General features: G+C 47.4%; 3 protein-coding genes and 1 non-coding gene across 4 annotated transcripts; 2 read left to right on the forward strand and 2 right to left on the reverse strand.

The window, feature by feature from the left end:
* The first annotated feature begins 14691 nt into the window (after positions 1-14691).
* On the forward strand, positions 14692-18431 carry LOC100842824 (sugar transport protein MST1). Its single transcript, XM_003581254.4, has 4 exons — positions 14692-15021; positions 15124-15443; positions 17020-17652; positions 17785-18431. Exons 1-4 carry the CDS (start codon positions 14883-14885, stop codon positions 18217-18219), a joined length of 1527 nt encoding a protein of 508 aa, XP_003581302.1. The 5' UTR covers positions 14692-14882; the 3' UTR covers positions 18220-18431.
* Positions 18432-18486: 55 nt separating this feature from the next.
* TRNAR-ACG lies at positions 18487-18559 on the forward strand. Its single transcript has one exon. It is a non-coding gene; the product is annotated as a tRNA-Arg (tRNA).
* A 198-nt stretch (positions 18560-18757) lies between these two features.
* LOC100840580 lies at positions 18758-22155 on the reverse strand. The gene is made up of 5 exons (XM_003579831.4): positions 21958-22155; positions 21747-21820; positions 20583-20712; positions 19865-20176; positions 18758-19308 (listed from the first exon to the last, which is right to left on the reverse strand). Exons 1-5 carry the CDS (start codon positions 22078-22080, stop codon positions 19036-19038), a joined length of 912 nt encoding a protein of 303 aa, XP_003579879.1. The 5' UTR covers positions 22081-22155; the 3' UTR covers positions 18758-19035.
* Positions 22156-24272: 2117 nt separating this feature from the next.
* Positions 24273-25354, reverse strand: LOC100843128. The gene has a single exon (XM_003581255.4). The coding sequence runs from the start codon at positions 25146-25148 to the stop codon at positions 24522-24524; it is 627 nt and encodes a 208-aa protein (XP_003581303.1). The 5' UTR covers positions 25149-25354; the 3' UTR covers positions 24273-24521.
* Between the last annotated feature and the right edge of the window lie 250 nt (positions 25355-25604).

Below are 25604 nucleotides of genomic sequence, written 5' to 3' on the forward strand. Positions count from 1 at the left end.
GGAAGAGCCTTTATATATCGTCTTGTCCCCTGGTATTGCTGACTTCATTCACATAGAAACAATTTACTGTATACCTTTTTTTCTGATCTCATAAAGGGCATCTTAGTTGGTTGTGAACGGCTTAGAGTTAAAGGGCACGGCCATGCAAACAACAACAAAAAATCCAAGAGAAAACCGCTTCACAGGAATAAATTATTGGGTTTTTTATTTCAGTGCACCTCTTTTCTTAACTCTACTCAGTTATACCCGAACCCAGAAACATTGCTCGTTGCTAAACTTGTTCCTTTCGCGATTCCTCGCAAATGCTTCACGGAGCACTTGCTAACGGTCAAGCCCCTTTGACCATTTGGTTCTGACGGGTGGGCCGCGGGGAGTGCTGACAGGTGGGCCCGGAGCCGCGTTTCTGGTGTGTAGGGCTGCGAGGAGACAGTGCAAGCGGGCAGGTCTTAACGGGTCTGGTTACCTTACATGCGGGCCACGCCCTGACAGGTGGGGTCGGTCCACTTAACTTACACGTGGGGCTCCGAAGAAAGTGACAGGTGGATCCGTCGCCTATCTCTCTCATCGCTTTCCCAAATACGCCGCCGCCCCTGCCAAATACGCCTTCGTGCTTGCCCTGGCTACGGCGCCGCCAAATACGCCTACGTGGGCTCGCCGCGAGACTTGCGAAGGGAAGCCTATCTCTCTCATCCCTTACCCAAATACGCCGCCACCCCCGCCAAATACGCCTCCGTGCTCGCCCTGGCAACGGGGCCGCCAGATATGCCTCCGTGGGCTCGTCGGCGAGACTTGCGAAGGGAAGCAGTGTCTACATAGCCTAATCGAAGAAAACAAATTCTACCCGAGGCTACACTTGTTCGTTTTGCATAGAAATAAACTTTACAATCACAATTATGGAAGCGATCACATCACAGGCAGTTCAATAAAGCGGTTCATCATCATAGAACATGCAGTGCAAATTCTAACAATTAACGGCATTCATATAAAACTTTACAATTAATGGCATTCATATAAAACGACGCGGCCGATCACTCCTGGCCGCCGGCTTCCTCCGCCGCTACCATGCCAGGCTCGGCAGGCCCCTCCGCAGGCGCCACCTCCGGCACGACGTATGGGATGCCATGCATCTGGCCGGCGTGGGGGAACGTGCTCGCCGGGCTCGGCAGGCCCCTCCGCAGGCGCCACCTCCGGCACGACGTATGGGATGCCATGCATCTGGCCGGCGTGGGGGAACGTGCTCGCCGTGTTGGTGTACACGTTGTACAGCGTGAATGCGATAAACTCGCATCACACCAGTACATGCGGCCAAGGAGGTACTCGACGTCGTGGCTGTTGATGAGGTGCACTACGATGGCGTGTCGACGCCATCCTCTCGGAGCTGCTCCACTCGGTACATTGGAGGGCCTACGGCCTCCCGGTGTAAGAAACCGGTGTGGAGGAAGTCCCTGACCAGCGCCATCAGGCTCCTGCTGCGCGACATCGCCCACACTTGGAGCGTACGCTCCACAAGCATGCCCGGTGGGAACAACCGCTCTTCCGTGAGGGGCGGCGGGTTGAAGGTGCGGCCTTGGAATGCCATTGCCCGTCGACTAACCGCACAGAAGAAGTGGAGAGAGGTCAAGATGTGTAGAAGAAGGAGAAGAATAGAAAGAAGTAGTTCCATGGCGCCGGGTTAAATAACGATGGTAAGGGGAAGGGGAGTGGTTTCCGGTGATGAAGTGTTGGGTGGTGGGCTTTGAAAGCAGTTTGCATGAATGCTCGGGGACTCTATGCCGGAGCGGTTTGACTTGCAGAGGCGTGCGCGGCGGCCTTGCATGGGAAACCGGCGTGCGTGGGCAGTTGCAGGGACTTGCATGGGAAACTGATGTGTTCCCGCACGCCCTCTGGCCTTCAATATTCCTTAATTAATAGGGAGTTTGACTTCCGGAGGCGTGCGGAAGTCTCTCAAAAGAGCTATGTGCCTATATATTATGTGCCATCATTACGGCCTTTCATCTAGCCTTCTTCCCTGATACCAAAGATCCATCGACATGGCGCGGTGGTCTGGGGACTCCTTCCAGTGCTCCACCATTGAAGCACTGAATAGGGAGCTCGACGGAGAGAGTCCGTACCGACGGATGGCATTCTTGACTTCATCGGACAAAGATGAAGTCCGTAGTAGGCGGCGCTGCATTGGCCGCCGTGGTCGTGGACGCCGCCGGTCTACACCATGGCGATGAACTCCGACGCCGCCTCCGCCTCCGCCAACGTCTGGCGTCAAGCGAGGCGGCCGTAAAAGGAAGGCCGTGTCTCCATTGCCGGCCCAGCCTGCTCCTCCGCCGGTGGTACGTCAACCGGCCCCGCAACCTGCACCACAGCCACTGCCTCCTCCACAGCCGGCGCCTCTAGCCGCTCCTACAGCCCCGCCGTCGTGCCGAGCGTCGCCGCCGTTGCGCCATGCGTCGCCGCCACCGCTGTCGCCACCGCCACCCTCGCCGCCCCTGCCGCCGCCGACGGTAAAGTCTTCGTGGAAGTGCTCCGATCGTTGATCGGTACACTGGAGACATGTACCAATGCCTTGGAGAAGATCACAAGGAGCGTGGAATAAAATTCCATATGTATTTTTCCTTTTTTTTATATATTTCTATATTTAATGCTGGAGAGATGAACTATATATATATATATATATATATATATATATATATATATATATATATGTATGTATGTATTTTCAAGATCCATTCGAATTTCTATATGACCCGCAAGAATCGTTGATAATGCAAAAACACTGAAAATAATAATGAAAAACACTGAAAATAATAATGCAACAAACACTGAAAATAATGATGCAACAAACACTGAAAAAAGTGAGTTTGATTACAAGAACCGGAAAGAGATCCTCTAACGTAGCCTCCCCTGACATAGTCACTGACATGTGGGGTTGTCAGGCATGAGGCCCACCTGCCAGTGACCAAACTGTAGGGTAACGTACGTCAGGGGATCCATGTCCGAACCAGCCATAACTATCAGTGTCGAACGGGTGGTGGGCTTACATCAATGGCGGGCTTTTGTTAACCCACCACGGATAGAGTTTCATCCAATTTTCAAGTGGTGGGTCCAAAACGTTTGTAAATAAAGGTTTAGAACATATAAGAATTTTTGTTTGGTAGCCTTACATGTTACTTGTTCTTCTCAAAGAATTTCAGAATTTCTGAAGCAATTTTACTATATTTCGTACATATTTTGGATTTTCAGCACATTTCGGCATTAAATGAAAAATCACTTTTTTTCAATATATTGACGACAAAAAATTAATTTAAGAAAGGTCCATTGGACCCATTGTAACCTATTAGAATGCAAACACATATGTTTCAATGAAAATTAAATGTTTTATACCTTGATTACTGTGATTTATACTTAACTCAATAGTATAATAATGTTAATAATATGAAATATTTGTCCTTGGTGTGGTCACACTCCTTTCTGCCAGATGTTTTCTAACCTAAGAGCCATTAATCAGGAGGTAGGGCTTACTGTGAGAGAACTGTATGAGCGGCGATGGCATCTCACATTTAGGAGATGGTTGGACCCTGCACTACAGATGGAACTGAATGCATTGCATGACAGGTTGTGGGGAGTTGCTCTCACTGAGGAGCCAGACAGGCCAAGTGGAAGTGGACTAAATCTGGATTATACTCTATCAAATCTTTATATGACAATGTTTCTTGGGGGCGTCCAGATCCTTCCTTAGGCACTTATGGAAAGCCAAGATTCCTCTTAAAATTAGAGCCTGGCTTTGGCTGATATGGCATAATGCCATTGCAACAAAAGATAATATGACTAAGCACAATTGGGTTGGGGATACCACTTGTCGGTTCTGTTCAGACCCTGAAACAATTCATCACTTATTCTTTGAATGTGGGGCAGCCAAAATATACTTGGGGTATTATTAGCATGACTATTGGTGCTCACACTAGACCTGCTAATTTCTCACAATACTTCTGGTGGATCACACAACATATCCCCATTTCTAGGAATCTACAAATTGTAGGCGTGACAGCTATTTGTTGGGCACCGTGGAAACTTCGCAATAGGTCTTGTCTTGAACGAAAACTCATCCGATCTCCTGCTGAGATTGTTTGCTATGCTTGTGCTTTTCTGCGCTACTGGGCAGATCTCCAAAAAGAAGAGGACAAAACTAACCTTCTGGTAGGTAATGCAGCTCTACAGGCAGAGGCGCTACGACACCATGACATGCAGGCGCGCTTGGACGAGGATCGGGAACGGGACTCATGCCGGAAAGAACAAGATGACAGGAAGGGCAAGCGCAAGATTGATGATGATGGAACCAACTGAACAGAGAGGCTGCTGCTGGGAAGATATGGTGAGCAGCTTGAAGCTGGCGCCGCCTGACGAAAAACAATAACAATCTAACTTTTGTGCTAGCCCTTGGTGCTAGTGGATGTTCTGTTTGATACATGTTGTTAATACTTTTGTATGTGTTCTTGTTAGCCTTCTGGCAGCAAGTATGTATGGACATACGTGGGTGAACTTGGGTGTATTCCGTTATCTTCTGATAGTGGAATCCGACCATATGATCGTTTTAAAAAAAAATTGAAATATTTGTCCGAAAATTATGATTTTCTGCAAGTGTCAATATTTAGTGATACATTCATCATGTAAAAAAAATCAGAGCATTATCTAAATTTCACAATGTACTTCATGTACATTGCACCACATCTCCCTCAGGTGTTTCTGAAACACCTCAAGGAGATGTTGCAGAAATTAAACTCATTTTGACATTTGGATTTAAAACTTTGTCCAAATCTTGTAAAATTTGGCACACTAAGCACATTTGGTATGCATTGCATGTATGCAAAAGCATTTTCAATTTGGACGTGTTTTCATATTTTTTTTGAATTTCAAATTCAGTTAAATTTGTTGTGTTTGGGCCAAAATGATACAACATACATGATTTGAAGTTGTGGAACAACTATTGGAAGTATGCAAACATTGTTAGTACTTGACTCCTCGAAGAAAAGTTCAAAAAAAAACTCTTTACTTTTGCAGTTTGAATGGATTTGAGTGGATTTAAATCCTTGTCAACGCGAAGTCAACTTTCTCAAATGAGTTTGAAATTTCAACTGTGTTCTTAACTTTTCATGTACTTTCTATTGGTGCAATCAGAAAATAATTTGGAGAATGTCGAATCTTGGGGGTTCTTCCAACTACTGCCATTTTGGTGTGCTGAAATCCCCGTTTTCATGCAAAAATAGGTTTCAAATTGGACTAAACTGGATGGAATTTAATTTTGCTCGACTTGTATGGTCCAGACACAACTTTTCTTCATCGATTTTCTCATCGTTCTGTTCTGTTCCATGGGTTTATCTATTTTTCATAAATAAACTCAGAAATTTAAAAAATGTACGAAGATATAGTATCCCAAGTCCAAAAAATCTCATATTTGGTGGAAACACTTGTGATACACTCACAAAGCTGTCAAAATCTTCTGGGATTAGTATTGCACACGTTTGACATAAAAAATGTGAAAAACAAGCAAATTTTAGTGAATTTGATATTCAAAAATTAGCAAACCATTTCAAAAATGAAATTAAATGTTCTATACCTTCATTACTTCATTACTATGATTTACACTTAACTCAAAAGTATAAAAACGTTAATAATATGAAATAGTTGTCTGAAAATTATGATTTTATGCAAGTGTCAATTTTTAGTGAGCATTATCTAAATTTCACAATGTACTTCATGTACATTGCACCACATAGGGAGATGTTGGAGAAATGAACTCATTTTGACATTTGGATTTAAAACTTTGTCCAAATCTTGTAAAATTTGGCACACTAAGCACATTTGGTATGTATTGCATGTATGCAAAAGCATTTTCAATTTGGACGTGTTTTCATATTTTTTGAATTTCAAATTCAGTTAAAATTGTTGTGTTTGGGCCAAAATGATACGATATACATGATTTGAAGTTGTGGAATAGCTATTGGAAGTATGCAAACATTGTTAGTACTTGACTCCTCGAAGAAAAGTTCAAAAAAATCCTTTACTTTTGCACATTTGAATGGATTTGAATGGATTTAAATTCTGGTCAACGCTAAGTCAATTTTCTCAAATGGGTTTGAAATTTCACCAATGTTCTTAACTTTTGATGTACTTTCTATTGGTGCAATCAGAAAATAATTTGGAGAAGGTCGAATCTTGGAGGTTCTTCCAACTGCAGCCATTTTGGTGTGCAGTGACACACAAATGTGGCTATTTTTTCCTTGGTCAACTAAAGTCAATCTTCACAAAACAAGTTGAAATTTGGTCATATTGCATAAATTTCCATTCGGATTCCATTTGTGCAGTCTGAAATCAATTTGGAGCAAGTTCACTTTTTAAGCTTCCTCCAAAATTGTCCATTTGGGTGGGCTGGGACAGCCAAATGTCGCTATAAATTTCCTGGTCAAGAAAAGTCAGCCTTCTCAAAACATATTGAAATTTGATTATCTTGCATAACTTTCCATTCGCTATACATTTGTGTAGTCAGAAATCAATTTGGAGGAAGTAAAATTGCGACAGAAATTCATAGGAAATGATAAGTGCCGATAACAGTACATGCCCAGGTTCAGATAAAGAGCAACAACCTGCTCTTGATCAGTACAAATAGGTAGTCTTCGAACAACATATATCAAAATCAACATGGATTAAACAGAACACAACATCAACATGGATTAACCCCTCCTTTTGGAGGACCTGAGCCATCTACAGCACCAGCAAAATAGGGGAACTCATGGAGGCGAGTGAGATCTCCTTGCGGTATTCCAGAACCACCATAGTCCAGATAAGCTTCATCATCTGAAGAAGAATCAGAGTAGTCCCTGTTGTTGTGGTCAGAACCATCAGTAAGAAGATGAAACCTATCGACCACTTCATGGACGTGGACGATGACCCCGAACGACACAGCACGTCCGGTTTCTCGTTCTGCCCCCGCTGCAATTGAATCATCAATGAGCTCGTCAGCATATTCAGGAGCTGGTTGTGTGGCTGAACAAGGCACTCTCATCAGCAACCGCTTCGGGATGGCACAAGGATCACGCATCCATGCTCTGAGCTTCACGCAGCGTGGATCAGTCCTACGCAGAATTGCCACGAACTCGCCTCCTAGCTGATTAATCAAATTCTTCACAAATTCAAGCTCTTGCGCATCCTCCGTCAGTCCATCCAAGCTAAGAACACAGCTAAAAGGCAGTTTTGATTCCTCTCCACGGAAAATGGAGCTCCGGGGGGAGAAACGAGATGTCGCCGACAGGGCACCTGATGCGCATCGATTGCATCACCGTTGTCGTGCAATCATCACTCGAATCAAGGCGAATCAAAAAGTTGCCAGGCGCAGGACATACCGTGATGCGCACTCCCCTTTTGAAGTTGCAGCATTGCTTCAGAGCTTTCATGACCTCTCCAGCCGAAGTGGCCGGCGGATTGAGCGCTGATCCTGTATGGATGGTAGCAACGATGGTTTTACCTCGCAGCCTCGACGCCTTCTCTTCCATTCTGGAGGTGCAGGAAATCACTATCTCGGCCTCATCGGGCCGGATATCAGGCTCCTCGCGGCAAAATATCTCCTCCTCGAATCGGTGGCAGCTACCGACGCTGTGGTACGGAGGTGGGTTAGTGCTCGCCATCGCCGCCTCCCGTTCGTTTCTACACACCTACTAGCCACAGCGCCACCACCGTCCTCCGCCGATTTAGGGTTCTGGACGGGATTTGGGTGAGAGTAAAGGAGAGCAAGTAGGCTCCACATGTAAGGAAAGATGACACTGGTCCCGCCTATCATCTGAAGCCTCGTCCCACCTGTCATCCTCTGGCTCGGCCCCAGCGGTGAGCCTTTTCTCGGCCCACCTGTCATTAACGATGACCGTCCCACCTGTTAGGACGCATGGGCGTGGCCCGCATGTAAGGTAACCAGACCCGTTAAGATCTGCTCGCTTGCACTGTCTCCGAACCCCACACGCCAGAAACGCGGCTTCGGCCCCACCTGTCAGCACTCCCCACGGTCCACCCGTCGGAAGCAAACGGTCAAAGGGGCTTGACCGTTAGCAGGTGCTCCGTGAGGGCATTTGTGAGGAAGCAGAAAGCGAACAAGTCTAGTAGCGAGCACAGTTTTGAGGCCTGGGTATTCCTGAGTACAGCTAAGGGATGAGGGGCACGGAAATAAAAAAACCCTAAATTATTACTGGTACGTAGTAGCTCCTAACAAAACAAAATCTAACCACGGATTCAGTGCTGATCGGTTCTTATAAATACTTGTAACAGATTTAATCTTATTATAAACAGTCTTGTAAATTTGATAACTTCCGCTCCTTGATCTTAATTCTGATTCACATGCCCAAAATGTTGATATTAGAGAAACCTGGTCTCTAAAACTGTTTTCCATGACTAATCATCGCTATATTCTTTCTTGTAAGATCCAACAACATATTCATATTTGTGGTTGATATCTAAAAAATCGTCATTATATGTATGTTGCCCCAAAATCTCTTCTCAATGGCATTATCGATATACTCCCTCCGTCCCATATTAAGTGACTTTCCATTACATGTATCTAGACACTTTTTAGACATAGGTACATCCATATTTGGACAAATTTGAGTCACTTAATATGAGACGGAGGGAGTAGATCCCAATATCCAAAAATTATGGGCAACTACCCATATTTTGCCCCGGCCTCAAAACCCAATGGGAATGCCCACCAAGGATACCCAAACGACCCAAAGCACACACGGGAAAGAAACTGCATCAAGCGGGACAAATCCGGCTGCCCCCGCGCTTCATGGCCCCCAAGACGTTGTACCTCTCCCCAATGAGAAGCGCCATGGCTCAATATCTCCGGCGCTACGGTTTCTCCTGGACAACCAGTGTTGCTGCCGCCACCTCGCTCCTGCAGCTCCTCTGCCCCGAAGCTCGCACCGCCGTCACAAGCGGCACGAGCACCACCGGCCTCCCACGACTTTTCCTGATGCGAGCGCCGCCGCCGCAACGCCCTTTGCGTCTCCCCTTCTGTGGCCGACACGCGTCCCCTTCCATAGCCATCGTTGCTTCTCCTATCGACTATAAGGGAATAATGTGCCCCTTGTGGGTTTTGACGATTCATGATAAATTGATTAAAAGACTAATGTGTAACTTGAGTGTTTCAAATGAATAGTCCCATTGAAAGCATTGGTTTGAGCAGCGTTGGCGACCCCCTAAAATGGAAGAAGAGATGAAGGCTACAAGCATCAAGACTAAGGGTGGGTTAAAGTTGTTTCCTAGATTTTTTGTGAAGCATTGACGAGCTGTATTATTAAGAGGGGCTGAAACACTAAGCTATTTAGGGTTGAAACCAATTGCTGCTCTAGCTTTCAGAGAATGAACTCGGATGTTCGGAGTTGCATGCTTCAAGTTATTGCTTTGCTGAGTTTTCAAAGGTGTTTAAAAAAATGGTTGTCGCATTTGGTTTGACTTGTTAATCTACCCATCGAAGTTGTCCGTTGGTGCTTGAAGAAACTGGATGCTTCGTGTTGTGCTTGTTCAACGGCTCTTAACGGACAGATTTTCTATCCCAACTACAAAAATCGACTGACCGCCTCGCCATTTGGTGGCGATTCCCAAAACGACTTTCTTGAAGAAAACTTTAGAGCTGAGTTGAGCTTGAAGCAAATGGAATCCCCCACCTGGCAGCACATTAATACTTGTTACTATTGGTGATTGGCATCACCTAGCCAGTTAGGAGTTAGTTGAAGATCATCCAAGCTATGTGGATTTGCCTCAATAATTTTGTGAAGCTTTGAAGATAGCTTTCCAAAGAAAGATCTACCACGAGTTATTGGGAGGGACTTTGTGTCCTAGCTCAAAGGGAATAGGGTGAGGACTGTGAGTCCATGAACCTTATGTGGTTCAGCCCCTCCAATGTAGACGTAGAACTGGGAAACAAATATGTGCCACAACCTGTCCCGGTGAAATCATTCTTCAACCTTGCGCAGAACATTGCCCAGAACATGCGTTGTCCAGCCGGGCTTGCTTTCCGGCATCCCTTGATGGAAAGCACAAGGAGGAATTAAATTCAATGTCACGTACATGCCGACACATTCAAGTGTACGTACAAACGTATTCCCTCCGTCTTATATTAAGTGACTTTCTATTACATGTATCTAAACGTTTTTACACATAGATACATTCATATTTAGACAAATTAAAGTCACTTAATATGGGACGGAGAGAGCACAATCAATGCTTGTTGATGCGGTGTGGCCACGATTCTAATATGTTGAATGCTAGTATTATGGAAAGGACGAAATAACATGACCTTCGTGAACGAGTCCACAACTGTAACCGGCGGCAAAGATGCAAACAGAGCTTGCGCTGTGGAGCGGTGCTGCAGTCCCGGGCGCTTCGGTTGTTCGGTATTCTAGTCACTGTAGCCAGCAAGGCTATTGCCGGTGGCTCTGTTCCCTCTCTTTCTTTAAGTTCTGTAAACGTATAATTTTATCACTTTACTGTTTTGTTGTAGATCGTCTTTTATGTGTGTTCCTGTCTTCCTTTCGAAAAAAAGAAAAGAGAAAACGTGTGGGCATGGATCCAAGTTGCGTTGAGTTTAAAACTGGCCTATGGTAAGGCTTGATCAATGGTGCATGATCCATTACCATCACAACATGGGCTCATGGCTGTCGCCTGTCACGTTCTAATTAACCCTGAAGCTGATCGAACGTACGGTCTGCTGATCACATCACGCACGGCGCTATCTTTTGGGTTAGGCGAGAGCGAGACTAGGACGTGAGTGGCTTGGGGTCATGCAAGTGATATATACTTTCAGTGGTTCGTTAGTTGCGACTCTGAGTTGCGCGCGCACATGAGTCCCTGTTGTTCGACACACACCATACAGTGACCACTTCCCATAATGAGACCCGTGTAGTGTTTGAAATCGATGCCAGATATGCTACGGAGTAGTAGAGTTTAGGCAGGCATTGAGAAGTTAGTACACGCAACTTCCCACCTATATCGGCCCCATTTGGGTGTAGGATCGGTGCTGCGCAGTGAGAACATGAATCTGCTATGCCTTATGCTAGCTTGCAAATTCTGACCGACATTTTTGCCTATAAAATCCAAGTTTTTGTGTCCAACTGTTTTAGATAGAAAAAATCATCTCAACTATAAAGGAAAATTATAGGCACATTGATATATGGAGTAGGACCAATTTACACCGCCTCTTAATTTGCTGGGTGGGTGAGTGAGTGAGACCGGCCTTGTGACCTTGGTGGAGCGTGCGGGACCCTGCATGACATGCACGCACTTGAGCTGCACACATGCAAGTACGGCCACGTCCGCCTAGCTACTTCCCTCTGTTTCATAAAAAAAATTTCAAATTTGTTCAACAATGGATGTATTTGTTTTTAAAAATGTCTAGATACATATAATATTTCGACAAGAATTATGAAACGGAGAGAATAGCAAGCAAATTGCTACGCTGCCACTGCCGATCGATAGCTCATCGTCCCACTTCGAACGGCCGGACGCGACGCGCCCATCATTCCGCCGTTGAAAGGGGCCAATCTCCCGGCGAAAAGAGAAGAGCCCGCGTAGCGGAAATCGATCTCTCCTCCTCCTGAGCCAGTGTGCGTGTGGACGTGTGGTGCTCAGCGATAACTGATAAGCGCTGCTGTCGGTTCGTCACTTGTCCGGTCGTCGCGGCGAGGGTGAAGATAACGTGGGGCGCGTGCGGTGAGGAGACGGGACGTACGACGGCGATGGATGGAGATGCGCAGCGGCTTCTTCTTCGGAGGAGGAGGTCACACGAATCGGCCGGCACACGGGCGAGGGAGGGCTTTGTTGAAAGGAAAGGATGCGTGGGCGGCCACGGTCGTGTCGCGTGACAACTGAGAACTGACTGTCCGCACTACGGCTCTTCGAAGGCAGCAGTTGGCTTGTAGCGTACTGGTAGCATCTCGGGGCCGGGCGAAATGATATGGAGGACTGGATGAGGCGGGACCCCGGAGAGATCTTTTTTTGGCTGCTCAATCAATTCCATTTCATTTTAGCGTGCTGAGTTGTCTCGATATAGAAGTTTAGTGGCCAAGACGCAACATTTTAATCTTATTTTAGCACAAAACTGATAAACAGATTGCAAAAATAGAATACTCAGTATCATAATTCATAAACCAAACCCACGGCAGTGCCAACTGCCAAGTGGGCCTAACATTTCATTTCATCCAGTGGAAATAGTATAAGCCCACAGGCCTTGAACAGTTTACAATTCTGCAGCGACTCGCTGTTCACGCTCTACTAATTTCACCAAACCGATATATAGTTGCCACACCATTAACCATTTTGACGGGTTGGATAGATTCGTCGTCACATGTACACTGAAGTTCGCCTGCACGTACAGCGGCGAATGGATCGATTCACCTAGACCGGGGGCACACAAACTAAGGCATAAGGCAAAGCAGAATACGAATGCCGCCATCTTTATCAATGGCGAGCAGAGCAGATCGGCATATAGCCCCGCATGAATGCGGCATGCACGAGGTGGAGCAGTTACTTTCGTCCGGTATCGATCCAGCGGTGCAATTATTCCGCGATTCTGCGTGTCCACAGCTCCTCTCGATCTATCTGTACGCACTACGCCGGGTACGTGCGTGCATCGCCATCGACGCCGATCGAAAGCGTGCGCGTCACGACCAAATCCACACGTACGGCATGGTGCGCAAAGGCGGCGGCTGGCCCAGGATCCGCACGCAGGACTGCGCGGACCGCAAAGCCGAGGAGCGCGCCCACCCGGCCAGCTCCGCGCCCTGCCCCCACGGACCGGATCCCCTCGCCCAGAACAGCGCGCCCACCCCCGGCCCCGCTCGACAGCGCGAACGTCCCCGGTGGCCCGCCGCGCTAGTCCCGTCGTCGTCACGCACACGACATCCCCGACCGTACCGCCGCATCGTGAGGGCGCGCGGATTGGTGCCGCCGGTGCTCACCAGCCCCAACACGGCATTGCCGATGCGTGCGTGCGTTTTAGAGAGAGAGAGAGCCTGGTGTTGCCGATGTGTGTATCTGTCTGTGTGCATGCAGCCTTGCTCGTTCGGTCGTTCCATGCGAATGGGCTTTTCCGTGGAAGCAGGCCTTCTTTGATCCTGAACTAAAAGAAAGGAGAGTGGAGAACGGAAATATTCCATTGACCCGGAGATATATTTGCATTGCCGTGGGGGCCATAAGAAAAGAATGGTTCGTGGTAAGCAACTACCCTAAGCATGCGAGGCTGCCGTATATGGTTGATGCAAATAATTCAGATTGCCCCACCAATTAAAGAGGTTGGTGCGGGAAACCAACACGAGAGGTGTGCATGCACATGATAGATTGATAGCTAGTCCCATTGACGTGGCATGGCAGCCCACACGGGCAAAATATGCATGGTTGCCACGAGCTTTGCCCAAATCACCAAATGCATCCTGCAGATAAGCCTACCACACGGGCAAAATATTTTGAAGTTGCGGTGGGCTGATTTGTTTTTTTGTTTTTTGAGAGAGAGGAGGTTGGGCTGCACGGATGAAACCAACAAACTGCTTTTTATCCAGCAAAGGAAAACGTGGGCTGTATTTTCACTACATTTTCTTACGAAAGTAGTCTAAAGGCCCAACATATGAGTAGTTCCTGGGTCACGGCTTGTCCCTTCTCCTAACAAACAGGCCCATTATGCATTGCTATCCCGTTGCCTGCTTGAATTGTTTGTTTTGATTTGTTTCTCCTCTTTATATGGAGCAGTGTCATTTCTTTGAGCTGCAGGTATTCAGGGCAGCAGAAAAATGACTCGTGATTTGGCATTATGGCTGGGATACCAAGGGATAGGGAGGAGCGAATGTAATGTTTTTTTTCTTATCAGTATAACAAATACTCCTACATGGTGGCAGGGTCAGAATTCGACACAGGTTGAGTGAAGAAGAGAGGAGAAACACACTGAGCCAAGCCTAGAATTGTTAAAATTTACAGTACCAAAGAAAAATGTTGCAAGCCGCGGATCATGGCCCTCGGCGCTCCAGATATGTTTGTGCCGTACAAATATGTATGGAAAAACTAGACTTCAAATGTACAGTACTCCTTCCGTGCATAAATAAGCGTACATTTGAGATTTTCCAACAATTTTATTTTAATTTTTTTAATATATATCGATGTTGTATATACAATATGTAAGTATAAATGGAACATTGTGTGGCCGCTTAACCGTTCAAAAGCGATTTGTTTAATCATCGTCGCCAGTGTGTGTACAACATCGATTTATCGATCTTACAGAATTACTCCCTCCGATTTTAAATTATTGTCGAAACATTACAGTATCTAGACGCTTTTTAAAAATATGTAAATTCATATTTGGACACATTTAAAACAAGAATTTAATATCGGAGGGAGTACAAAGCAATACACGGGGCTACGAAGTAGAATATGCTATTGATTGGAACGGAGGGAGTATATCGGATGGATGTAACGACCCACCCGTACGTTAATTGCAAGTTGCAATCTGCAACCCGGCCGCGAGCAGTAGCAAGGAGCTTCTGACAGACATTTTTATGGGGTTTGTTCAGGAACCGATCAGTTCTACCCTACACGACAACGTCGACAAGGAACTGAATAATTTGGTGCCGGGGGATCGGGTCCTACGGGCGCTTATAGCTACCTAACAAAACAACATGCTCTCACCTGTCACCAGCCCTATACAACAACGCTACGCCACACTGAGCCGGGTTATAGCTACCCCGCGACACCGTGTCCGTTTTGCTTACAGGCACAAAGCTAGCGACCAAGTCCGCGCGAGCCTGCCACGGTGCAATTGAGGCTAGTCACGTGCTGCTTGCCTGCTTGCGCATTCGCTTCTTCCGATGGCGGGTGGAGCGTTCGCCGTGGGCGACGGCGCCCCGTCCGTCCACTACGGCGGCGGCATCACCTTCTCCGTCGTGGTCACCTGCCTCATGGCCGCCTCCGGTGGCCTCATCTTCGGCTACGACATCGGCATCTCAGGTACGTACCCTCAATTTCGCCAACACATCATCCTTATCTACTCGATTTCTCTCTCTCTCTCTACGTACATCGGTGACACGTACGTTGGTCGGGCTTAATCAGGCGGCGTGACGGCGATGGAGTCGTTCCTGGAGGAATTCTTCCCGGGCGTGCTCCGGCGGATGGCGGCCGCGCGGCGGGACCAGTACTGCGTCTACAACAGCCACGTGCTCACGGCGTTCACCTCGTGCCTGTACCTGGCGGGGCTGGTCGCGTCGCTCGCGGCCGGCCGCGTCACCAGGGCGGTCGGGAGGCAGGCCGTCATGCTCGCCGGCGGCGCCTTCTTCTTGGCCGGCGCCGCCATGAACGCGGCCGCGGTGAACATCGCCATGCTCATCGTCGGCCGCATGCTGCTCGGCTTCGGCATCGGCTTCACCAACCAGGTATGTTTGTTACACAAATTTTTTGCCGAGAGCCGTCGTGTTGCAGATTTATGAATTCCAACGAGTATCTTCCGTGAAAAACAGAGAATGACCAGTACAGCTACAACTGTACAAGTAGCGTGAATGTTTTACCGGCATTTCTCTAGTTTGAATTTTACTCACGACGATTTTAGAAAATTGCATGTGTAGAAACCAACTAGTCAGCCGATCACTGAATTTCACAATCTTTTAATGGTTTTGCTATATCTTAGTCGCCTTATTTTTAGTTAATACTCCCTTTGATTCTAAATTCTTGACTCAAATTTGTTCAACTATGAATGTATCTATTCTTAAAAAGCGTCTAGATACATGTAATATTTCGACGACAATTTAGAATCGGATGGAATACATCGATTCCATAGGCATTGGATATGATTTGTGCTTTAAGATTCGAAACGAATAATTAAAAGAAGTCAATATACTAATCGAATAGTTCTGATTCATCAAGTTAGATTTAAACATTCTTCTTAAAAATCAGGCGTCTGAGACATAGCCCCATCCTTTAATTCTGGCTCTTTAAACTGTAGTTTTTTTCACACCAGATTGGTTCAAATTCGCTGTGGAATTTTGCCTAAAATAGTCCCTTTTTCAACAAGTAGCATGTTTTTAGGTGACCAGGTGGTACATTCAACGGTTTATGATACATATAAATTAGTCTTTGGAGCAAAAAGAACATGTTAGATAGCCTCCTCTTGTGATTTTGATGTGTGGCTTTAGAAGATCTCCACGGGAAGCCCCCTTTTCCTCGTCATTTGTCCATTTGAATACATGGACAAATTAGTAGGACAAATGGTGTCTCCTAGCCTATTTGGTACATAGTATTTTAGTCCAAAATAAGTGGGCTATCTAATATATCCACAGAGTTTTATAAAAAAAAAATCACTTCACCCCACGTTAGGCGGGGGGGAATACTTCAACAGAAATGGCATTACCACCACGCGTCGCATATGTCATGCAGATTTTTGTCAACAGGGTTTTCACCCCTGTTGGCGATTGCAACTTCCATTGGAAGGGAAAACCAGCCTCAAGTCTTACAAGTTACAACCATTAATTCACATCATCACATGTCATGCAGATCAGAATGGTAGTTGTGCCGGCCTCCTTGCTTCGTTTGTTGGGTGTCTCTCGAGTTAGCTAGCGCGAGTGGCCGGTTTGGGGTCAATCCGTCGCCCTCTCATGCTCCAAAGTGAATAGTAGAGGATAGGTTGTCACGTTTCATATCTTGGTCACTGGTCGATAGTTGCAACATGCACTCGTGCAGGCACGCATGAGGGGCACATATCACTTTCCTTCACTGGTTGGAACGTAGTAGCAGCGTCCGTGGGGAGGCAGTAGCTCCAGTGTTTCTGTCGTCCGTGCCGCGCTACCTGCCCCCTGTTGCACGAATGGTTTGATCAGGCCACCAGCAATGCTAATCCTAATCTCCTTTTGCATGCGTCATGATCGATAAGTATGTGTCACGTGTATGAATAAGCACACGATCTGATGTGTGAGTATGTGAATGTGGCCGTGGCAATTGATCAATTGATGACGCCAGGCGGCGCCGGTGTACCTGGCGGAGACGGCGCCGGCCAAGTGGAGGGGCGCGTTCACGACGGGGTTCCAGCTCTTCCTCGGCATCGGCAACCTCGCGGCGAACCTGACAAACTACGGCGCGGCGCGCATCCCGCGGTGGGGCTGGCGGCTCTCCCTGGGCCTGGCAGCGGTCCCGGCGTGCGTCATCCTCGTGGGCGCGCTGCTCATCCCGGACACGCCCAGCAGCCTCATCGTGCGCGGGCACGTCGAGCAGGCGCGCGCCGCGCTCCGGCGCGTCCGCGGGCCCAAGTCCGACGTGGACGCCGAGCTGGAGGACGTGGCGCGCGCCGTGGACGCGGCGCGCGTCCACGAGCAGGGCGCGTTCCGGAGGATCCTGAGGAGGGAACACCGCCCGCACCTGGTGATGGCCGTGGCCGTGCCGCTGTTCCAGCAGCTCACGGGAGTCATCGTCATCGCCTTCTTCTCCCCCGTGCTGTTCCAGACGGCCGGGTTCGGCAGCAACGCCGCGCTCATGGGCGCAGTCATACTCGGCGCCGTCAACCTCGGCTCCGCCCTCGTGTCCGTCGCCACGGTCGACCGCTACGGCCGCAGGCCGCTCTTCTTGGCCGGTGGACTTGTCATGATCATGTGCCAGGTACATTACACACATGTACAACAAGCACAAACAGGAATTAATTAACCGTGTTTCTGAAGCTAAGTATCCGACATATATATTGACCTCGCAACATACTGGAACTGACAGATTGAGACTGCTGCCTTTGATTAGGTTGCGGTTGCTTGGATCATGGGATCGCAGATCGGCCGTGACGGCGAGTCCACAATGGCGAGGAAGTACTCGGTCGCAGTGCTGGCGCTGACGTGCGTGTTCTCGGCGTCGTTCGGGTGGTCGTGGGGGCCTCTGACGTGGGTGATCCCCGGCGAGATATTCCCGGTGGAGGTCCGGTCGGCGGGGCAGGGCATCAGCGTGGCCGTCAACCTCGGGGCCACCTTCGTGCTCACGCAGACGTTCCTCTCCATGCTCTGCAGCTTCAAGTACGCCGCCTTCATCTACTACGCCGCCTGGGTCGCCGTCATGACCGCCTTCGTAGTGGCATTCCTGCCGGAGACCAAGGGGGTGCCCCTCGAGGCCATGGGGGCCGTCTGGGCGCGCCACTGGTACTGGGGCCGCTTCGTGCAGGTGCAGCAGCAGCCCAAGAATTAACGACGAGGCGCTCATCAGCTGACGACGTCTTTGCCGCGTGCCGCGTGGTGTGTGTCTCTTTTGATTCGTTTTCCGTACCAGTGTTGTTGTCTGTAACACATGCGAGTATTGAGAAGTTGACCAATATTGTTTGTTGGAACATTGTTTTGCGGTGTTTTATGTACGGAGTACGTTATTCCAGATTGATAACAGTCTATTGGATTCTCTATCAACGAGTGTCTAGTTGGATAAGAAAGTATAAAGAAACGAATTAAATACAAGCAGCAGGACTCCGTGGCCCAATGGATAAGGCGCTGGTCTACGGAACCAGAGATTCTGGGTTCGATCCCCAGCGGAGTCGTACAATTTTCCCCCATATAAGGCAACCTGGCCCAACTTTTAACAGTCCCTGCTTCAGTTCTCCATTCAAAATTTTGAAGCCAAAGTAAAAATTCAGTGAAAACGGGATGGAACATAGATAAGATTTGTGATGTTCAAATTTCACTTCAGTTTTACTGACATTTTAGTAATTTGGGGAAAGACTCCACGAATTACCGTATAAGCTCCAGATGACAGCCTTGTCAATGATGCCTTAGTCCATGATACTTATTCGCAGGTTCTCAGTACGGTGAGATTAATACATAAGTAGCAGAAACCAAGGATGGATCATGGATCACGCATAAGCGTACAAGATATGACCGGAGTCAGACTCTGCGACTCTGCATTATATTAGGGCTAAAGTATCCACCATAATTTAGATCACAAGCATGGTGTTGGGAAGAGCACACGCTTTGCCGATGAGGACTAGCCAGTCCCGATTAGAGCAGTCTACAATCATTAGATCAGCGCAATGCTGCTCTCGCCACCAGGGGGCTTCCGGACACCACCGAGGTAGTCTCGTGAAGACGCCTTCCCGTCAGAGAAGATGTCGTTGCCACTCATTTCCTTGAGCTTCGCCGAGCTCAGAGACTTCTCAGCTGAACCAGGGGAAGCATCCTCCTTGAAGATGTTATTGCCTGTCAGCTCTTGGAACTTCTGGTTGTGAATTTTCTTTGATGTTTTTGTTACAGGATCCTCGCTGAACGTGATGTTGCTTGGACCTCCAGCAGGCTACAAAGGCATTCCAAGTCATGCAGATTCAGAGGGTCAGATAATCATGCTAACAGCTTAAATACCATCTAGACTTTGTTGAAAGATGGTGATGCAACAGATCACAGAGATATTGTCAGATGAGCAAATTATCAAATAAAAATTGGGACATTGTTATCTGTGTTGACGTTAGACACTTACGATGAGTATGCCAGTAGTTGTGTAGATCATGAAATTTGCGTGAGAAATTTACAAACATGACAGCATGCTTATAAGGCAAAGCTAGCAGTGACTAAGTGCATCCATTTCCTGTACAACCAAGGTTGAAATTTGACATTGGTTTGTTTAAACTGAACACTGAAGAAATCAAATCACAGTGTAGCATCTAGAATGTAAGGAACAGAAGCATGTAAATATGATATCTAAGAATGCAATCAGCGCTATGCAAGCACATCAGATGGGGAGTAATGGGCCTTTTTTCTGGTCACCTGGCTCCAAAAGGAGTAAGGTACACAGGGTAAATATGGAATCAAATGCCAACAGGAAGTCAGGAAGGCGATACTGTCATGTCACTTACATTAGATACTTTCACTGATGTGTGGACACTTCTTGGTTGTGGAAGTGCAAAATCTAGATTTCCTTGTAACTCCATATTACGAGCAGCCAATGGCCTTGCAGGGGTCTCAGGAGGTGGACCAAAGATATCACTCCCGCTAAGCTCCTTGTTCTTGGCTTCAGAAAGCTGCCTGTTAATTTTAGCTTCAGCATCACTCTCGAATGTGCCACTAAGCTCTCGCTGCTTAGCCACTTCAGGCAGTGATGACGGCTTCTTTGGAGATACACTTCCATCAGCACTAAATGAGATCTGGCTTATTCCAGTAACAGTTTGCTGTTATGAAAAGGTGCATCAGTGAATGATATTTTTTAATACCACTAAATGGTAGTCGGAAGAAATCAAAGCTTGAGGTTTAGATTAGTCACCCCCACCCACACACACACATGAGATGCTGAATCTTCCTAAAAGGAAACTATATATACTTAAACTTGACACTATATATCTGAAGATGTGCTTCTTTTCAAGTCCCAAATACGAAATGGCAGTTTGTCTGAGCAAATTATTTCTGAAGTATGCCTTAACCCTTTTTTTTTAATTTGAAGTATGCCTTAACTTAGTACTCTCACCTGTTGCTCAGTGCTCTGTCAATCGACACATAATATAACATTAACAGCACTAGGAGCCATCGCAATGATACCCAGAGGGGAGATCATTACTTATTTTAGAACATGCTAAGTACCTGATACATCCTCACCGAAGTTCTGTTAGCAGGATTTGCAGACTCTGAATCACCATATTCACCCTTTTCAGCAAAAATCCCACTCCCAGTCATCTCTTTCATCTTGTAGCCAGAGACCAATTTCCTTTCACTAGAATGGGCTAACAAGTTTAGACACTTGACATAAAGTTCAATGTATCTTATCTTCGAGTAAGCATAACACATATGTATAAAAAGGCACCTGGCTAACTTTGTAATCACAGGAAGCAAATCAATCGCCTATCAGACTTACATTCATGGTACATAAACCAATGGAGATGGAACAAAGACATATATCGCATAGGAGTACCATGATACCACTAACCACAAGAATTTGTATACTCCGAATTATAACACGGAAGATAGCAATGAGGACATCGCTACTTTAAGAAAATGCATATCATCTACAGAAAATGTGAACTAGCATAATGTCTATAAGAAACCCACAGACAAATCTACCATGCAAGCATAGGTAATTCCAAGCAGGTCCTTAAACAGATGCAAGGGATAAATTGCAAAAACAATGCTCACGTGAGTAGATAAATTAGAGCATTCACTATGATTTGGCTACCATGGCAGGCACCCCAAGTTATGAGAACTAACAACAGAGAAAGTAGACAATGACGACACGGACACAACTACAAACACACAGTCAGGCATCACATGACCATCTACAAAAAAGCATCACATGACGCGACACGATCCGCTAATTTTCTAGTTTTTTTGTGCCACCCACGCCCGAAATTACTTGAATCCGATATCTTTCATCTTCATCACCCAAATCACTTGTAGACATCAATACATCATTATCAGTACGGCTGCATTTCTGGATTCTAGCACCACCTAAAATCGCTACTAACACGTCACGCAATAGCATAAATTTGGGTTTTGGACAGAAGCACCGCAAGCACGTCACACACAGGACATCCTCTCATGAAGTGATAAGCTAACCGCCTGCGCGCGAGTAAGCTCTCGCTAAAGCCAGAGCACCCCAACAAGCCGCTGTAAGTTCGATCGGTCAAACCACACATCCGAAGTACATAGCTACTATACCCAGATCGGGCTAATCAAATAAAAAACGCACAAGGAAACCACAGATCAAGCGGATCAGGGCGAAATGCCGCACGGGGAGGCCCCAGATCTCACCTGTTGCTCAGATCCTCGGCCTCGTGCTCGCTCACCGGCGCGCCGAACATCGCCGGCGTGATCCCCCCGGCGGGCTGTGCGAACGAAACAAGCAGAGCAGCAGCGAAGCGCATAGCCCCCAAGTTAGCCGCTACGACAGGAAACAGCAAACCTGACTCCGACAGGTGCAGTAACAGGGCGAGGCAGACGCCGCGGGCGCGCGCACGCTTACCTTGAGGCTGGGGCGGGAGGAGGCGGCCGGCGAGGCGGCCGGGGCGTCGGCGCCGGTCGGCGACCACGTGAGCAGGTCGGCCGTCGAGGTGTGAGGATTCCGCACCGGGACCGCCCTCTCCATGCTTCCGAGTTCCGAGCACTGCTGCTACCGTCTCTGGTCTGCTCGCTCGGGCTTCGTTTCTTCGCGGAGGGCACTGCAGCTGCAGCGTGGCGTGGGGTACTAGTACCCATCCGTTCCCGTCCGCGTCATAGAACAGTCACCTTACGGTCACTGACATGGGGGCTACAAAATCTATGGAGCCACTTGTCGGTGGGCTCTGGGTTTGAAAATGACCGGAAGATAGGCACTGAGCCGAGCGGAGCAGGAGATCCGGGATCTGTGTGTCCCGCAGCAATGAGTCAATTGGAGTACGTGGTGGACGATGAGTAGTTCCACGTAGTAGGGTGTTTCGTGTATACGTGCAGAGGATCCTACAATGTCTGGCGAGAGCCGGTGGGCACGTGCCTTGCCGTCACAGTCTTCCAGAGGATGATAGGCTGCGAAAATCCCCCCTCACTCCTGTTCCGTGACTCCAATTATGTTCTTTCTTAGTGAAGCAGGAAAGAAACATTTGTGAAAATGATCATTTAATGTTCTAGTTTCACAAAAATACATACAATCTCTGTTTCACTTTCACTAGAGTTGCACTCCTGTTTCATAACTCAAAGTGAATTTTGTTGAAATGGAAGTGATCATTTAATGTTGTGGCTTCACTGAAATTTCATTCTGGTTTCACTAAATTTTAGCGGTTCCCAGAGAAGCGTTCACAAGTGCAAAAATAGAATTCATCACTCACAGTGGGGTAAACTGTCCATGTGTCATACTCCTTCTGTTTTAAAATGTACTCACAGTGGAGTAGGAAGCATGTCTTTTGTTCACTATCAAACTTTTTGAAGTTTGATCAAGTTCATAGCAACAAGTATCAAACATATAAGGTGTCAAACAACTATATTATGAAAATATATTTCAAAATGGATTTAATGACCTTTATCAACAAATACGTGTATGCAAATTACATGTCAGTTGTAACCCCAACAGATCTCTTAAGCTAGCTTTCAAATAAAGCTAGACCAAAAGCCTTTTCTTTGGGGAAAAAAATAGTGTCCGACTCAACATGCTAAATGTTACAGAAGATGCTGCGGAATGAGGAATATAACTAGTGTCATTATAACTAGGATTAATTTGATATATGCCACTATAATTTTGACGAATTCGAAAAATGCGACTGCGATTCTCATCTTTTAAAAAACGACACTGCAATGGCACCTTTCAACCCATTGGAGTGGCATTTTTCGAAAAATCTCAGAATTGTAGTTGCATTTTTCAAAAGATGAAAATTGCAGTCATTTTTCGAATTCGCCAAAATTGCAGTGGCATTTATCAAATTAACCCTTAACTAGTAACGTTGGTTTTAAGATGGTGGTGTGAATTGAGCAATGTGCCATAATATTGCAAATCATTGTTAGAGGATATCAATGCTTATTTTGATCAGAGTGTTTTGTTTTTCTCAAGGTGCGATCGTTTGTGAACTTTTACGGTCCGTCTAAAATTCAAAGTACGTCGGGTGGTTCTCTTTCAACGTACCAAACATACAGTGACGTGTTCAGCCCAATTCGCCAGGGTGTTCCAACAGTGACTTTTTTGTATAAAATTATTTTTATATATAATTTTATCCTTTTTGCTATAGCATACCTAAGTTATAGAGAAATTCTGACCCTGTCCATCCTCTGGGTATGCCGGTGCAAGTGCAATCATACCATGCGCACCAATCAGAAATCAAGAGGTGGCATAGATTAGGGTGTGAGTATGCATCAGCCATCTGTTTTCAAGCAAAAAGCTTTAAATCTCAGTCAACAACAACACAAGAGCAGTTGAATTAGTACGCCGTTCTATTGCCTCATTTCCCTCGTTCGTTCTGAATCTTAAAGCACATAGAGTTCCGATGGCTGAGTAATCAACTAATCCCTTACTAAAAGGCATATTCTAGTAAAAACCAAGCGACTTAGACATAGCAGAACCTGGTGTGACTATCTCACAAGCGCATGATTTTCAAGTACAAGGCTTAAATCTCAATTCACGCATCAGAACAGTTGGATTACGATCTGGGTGCCATCCACACCTCCCTCTCAAACTTGCTGCGGGTGGATTAATATCTGATGGCCAAACAAGTCGGCTAATCTCTAACTAAAAAACAAATAGACTTTCCCGTTGCAAAATTGCTACTCCCTCCGATCATAAATTCTTGTTGCTGTTTTAGTTCAAATTTGCAAGAATTTAGAATCGGAGGGAGGGAGTAGATACCTATGGCCACACCGTTAGCAATGGCACACAATCGCAACGAGGATGCAGAAAGAAAAAATGAAACAGAGCCGCAATTTCTTGTTCAAAATTTCATGCCTGACTTGCCTGAAATCCATGAAAAGAGCAAAACAGTTATATGCACTATCTACCTCCCTCTTATACCGATCTACACATCTTACGCAGGTTCTCCAGTCTCCGTTACAATCTTGATGCCACTGTTGCTATTGAGTAAACGTCGCTGCAAGGAACATGTCTTCCTCGGTGCCGACCCACCCACAGCTACCGCAGCGCTCACCGCCACTGCAGCACTCGCTCACGCAGCCGAGGCTCCTCGCCTTCATATTGGCTACGCGGTCGGCAGCGGCCGCGACGGCGTGGGCGACCTTGACCTCGACAAGCAGCTTGGGCGCCTTGCCCCCGCCGCGTAGCTCTCGGCTAGCCGGGGAGAGCCTCAGCCAGCTCTCCGTCGACTTTGCTGCGCCGGACGCCACGGCGAGCTCAGCCCGCGCCAGCACCCGCGACGACGGCCTCCCGCCGGTCCCCAGGAACGCCGCCAGCCCGGACGACGGCGCCCGCGGCCTCCACCGGAGCTCGAACGCGACCTTGCCCGGTGCCGCGCCATCGCCGCCCGCCAGCAGCTCGAAGCGCACGAGCTCGCCCCAGAACACATCGATGTCGTCTCCGCACGGGACCTCACGCGTGTCCACGCGAATCCGCCGCCTCCCGTCGCCCGCCGGGACGTAGTACCTCACGAAGAGGCTGCCCTCGAGCCGCGCCTCGACGCCGGACACCCTCACGACCTTGACATCGAACTCCAGACTTGGCTTCCTCCACAAGGTTGTTGCCATGGTATGTTAGCTTCTGATTTCTCTTGCAAGCGCGCGCTCGATCTTATCTTCTCTCGCAGCGGCAACACGTCAGACTATATTATGCGCAGCGAGCACTGGCCGGTAGTGGTACTGAACTGAAGCTTTCTTGGAACGGGGTGTTTATATAGGACTCCCGCAGCTCGGCAAGTGGAACTAGTTATGCATATATCCGGGGAGCTACTATCTGCTCAGTGCGCCCATCAAATTAAGGGCCGGGCCGATGGCATGTTAAGTGCTAACTTTGGCTTTAATCTGCGTCGGCAGCCGTGCAAAACCACATGGCTGAAAATGAAACGGCTCTCGCTTTCCCGAGAGGGGATCGGATTGATCCGCGTGTGCTAGTGATGCTAGTGGGGGGTCGGGACTCGGGTTGGGGCGAAGCTGCAGGCTCCTCGAATTACCTTTGGGCGCGTCAAGGGCTGCCTGGCTAGTTCT

This window comes from Brachypodium distachyon, chromosome 5, assembly GCF_000005505.3.
Source record: "Brachypodium distachyon strain Bd21 chromosome 5, Brachypodium_distachyon_v3.0, whole genome shotgun sequence".
NCBI classification, from domain to species: Eukaryota; Viridiplantae; Streptophyta; class Magnoliopsida; order Poales; family Poaceae; genus Brachypodium; species Brachypodium distachyon.

Coding starts and splice junctions, on each gene's coding strand:
- LOC100842824 (XM_003581254.4), top strand. CDS start 14,883: ATGGCGGGTGGAGCGTTCGCCGTGGGCGACGGCGCCCCGTCCGTCCAC. Junction 15,022..15,123: donor CTACGACATCGGCATCTCAG/GTACGTACCCTC, acceptor GGGCTTAATCAG/GCGGCGTGACGGCGATGGAG. Junction 17,653..17,784: donor TTGTCATGATCATGTGCCAG/GTACATTACACA, acceptor GCCTTTGATTAG/GTTGCGGTTGCTTGGATCAT.
- LOC100840580 (XM_003579831.4), bottom strand. CDS start 22,080: ATGGAGAGGGCGGTCCCGGTGCGGAATCCTCACACCTCGACGGCCGAC. Junction 21,821..21,957: donor CCTCCCGCCCCAGCCTCAAG/GTAAGCGTGCGC, acceptor TCGTTCGCACAG/CCCGCCGGGGGGATCACGCC. Junction 20,713..21,746: donor GCCGAGGATCTGAGCAACAG/GTGAGATCTGGG, acceptor AGCCCATTCTAG/TGAAAGGAAATTGGTCTCTG.
- LOC100843128 (XM_003581255.4), bottom strand. CDS start 25,148: ATGGCAACAACCTTGTGGAGGAAGCCAAGTCTGGAGTTCGATGTCAAG.